The sequence below is a fragment of the Gavialis gangeticus genome, unplaced genomic scaffold (assembly GCF_001723915.1).
Source record: "Gavialis gangeticus isolate Ggan-Ray unplaced genomic scaffold, GavGan_comp1, whole genome shotgun sequence".
NCBI lineage: Eukaryota > Metazoa > Chordata > Crocodylia > Gavialidae > Gavialis > Gavialis gangeticus.
In genome coordinates this window covers 97,585,873-97,587,239 of record NW_017729025.1, presented here as the reverse complement: position 1 = coordinate 97,587,239, position 1,367 = coordinate 97,585,873, and the positions used below count along the sequence as shown (strand labels likewise).

At 43.3% G+C, this 1,367-nt stretch overlaps 1 protein-coding gene across 22 annotated transcripts in view; it reads left to right on the top strand.

Annotated features, from left to right (window-relative positions):
* The window catches only part of MADD (MAP kinase activating death domain), a 160,657-nt gene that overhangs the window by 91,683 nt on the left and 67,607 nt on the right, over positions 1–1,367 (top strand). For all 22 annotated transcript variants that reach the window (XM_019519243.1, XM_019519251.1, XM_019519247.1 and 19 more), the window contains 2 exons: positions 602–702; positions 1,136–1,219. In XM_019519243.1, coding sequence (XP_019374788.1) covers positions 602–702; positions 1,136–1,219 — 185 coding nt within the window. The remainder of the gene's footprint in view (positions 1–601; positions 703–1,135; positions 1,220–1,367) is intronic.

Genomic DNA, 1,367 nt, shown 5'->3' with positions numbered 1-1,367 from the left:
CCCACCCCTGTAACTTATCCAGATCCCTCTGCAACTTTTACTTGCATGGCACTAATTACCACTCTGTTTGCCTGTTCATACTCTGTGTTGCTTTTACAAAAAAACTGCCTGGATAATGTTGTGGGCAGCTTAGCACATTTAACCCAAGTTAAGCGATTAGCTGTGCAAAAACAAAAACACCAACTTTATTAATAAGTAATTAGATGCTCTTTATTTTACCAAGAACAAAGGAAGTGGCTTCCCAGAGTTGAGTGGTGACTGTTCTGCATGCCTTGTAACTGGAATCTCTTTGACACCTGTCTGTCCTCTTTTTATCTTTTTGTGAATTGATAACTGAGGTCTCACTGAGAGGTGCTCTTAATTCTTAATAATTAGATTGTTGGGCTGCTCCCTTGACACATTATGAGATCCAGAGTAGTTTTGGAAGGATGGCAGATGTGACTTACTGGGCTTGTTGACAGTACCAGGGAACATGAGAACAAGAAGTCTTCTTTCTCTTGGTACTGATTCTGCTCACAGTTTAGCACCTGCCTTCTACCACATTGATTTCCACCCCCACCTCTTCCAGTACAGTAACAAATTACCTTATCCTTCTGCCCAGGGCCTGAAGGCGCAAAACACTTCTTTGACTTGGGAGAGACCGATGAGAAAAAATCCCAAATCAGTGCTGACAGCGGCCTCAGTCTGACATCAGGCTCTCAGGTCAGTGTCTCTATGCTTTTGCTACTCATACGACAAGGTAAACAACAACTTGAGATGTTCTTTACTTCTGGGGGCTTTCTGGAAATTTGGAGAATGCCTCAAAGACTCTCTTTTTGGTAAGAGAGCACTTTTTTGTTCATTGCTAGAAGGATCACTCTTTGTTCCCCACCTCCCTCATCATATGGCTCTGTGGACTTAATTTGGGAAGATCCTGTCCTTTCTGACACACTGGGGACAGTGTGCCCTTGTGACTGGCTCTATGCAGCCACAAGGACAAAATGAAGCTTGTGGTTTTAAGTTTCCCTGAAGGAGCACCCCCCCAAAAAAGCAGTAATGTATTGTCAGTTATAGACTGGGATGGAGATATATATAAAGGGAAATATCTAACTTGGAAATTTTTTTCATCTCCCGTCTCTCTTACATTTGTTTGCAGAAGAGTGATTTGGACTCTGTTGCCAGTGCTGGTCCTGCTGTGATGGTACGAAGTACAAGCCAGGATTCTGAAGTTAGCACAGTGGTAAGAGAGGCCTAAGGGGAATCTAGGGGCATTTGTACATGTGCTTTGGGGTGGGGGTGCACTTTAATTAGAGTGACTTTCAGGAGCCATTCTAATTAAAATGCCTGCAGTGTCTCCTGTGTCCCTGGCAAAATGGCTACAACATATA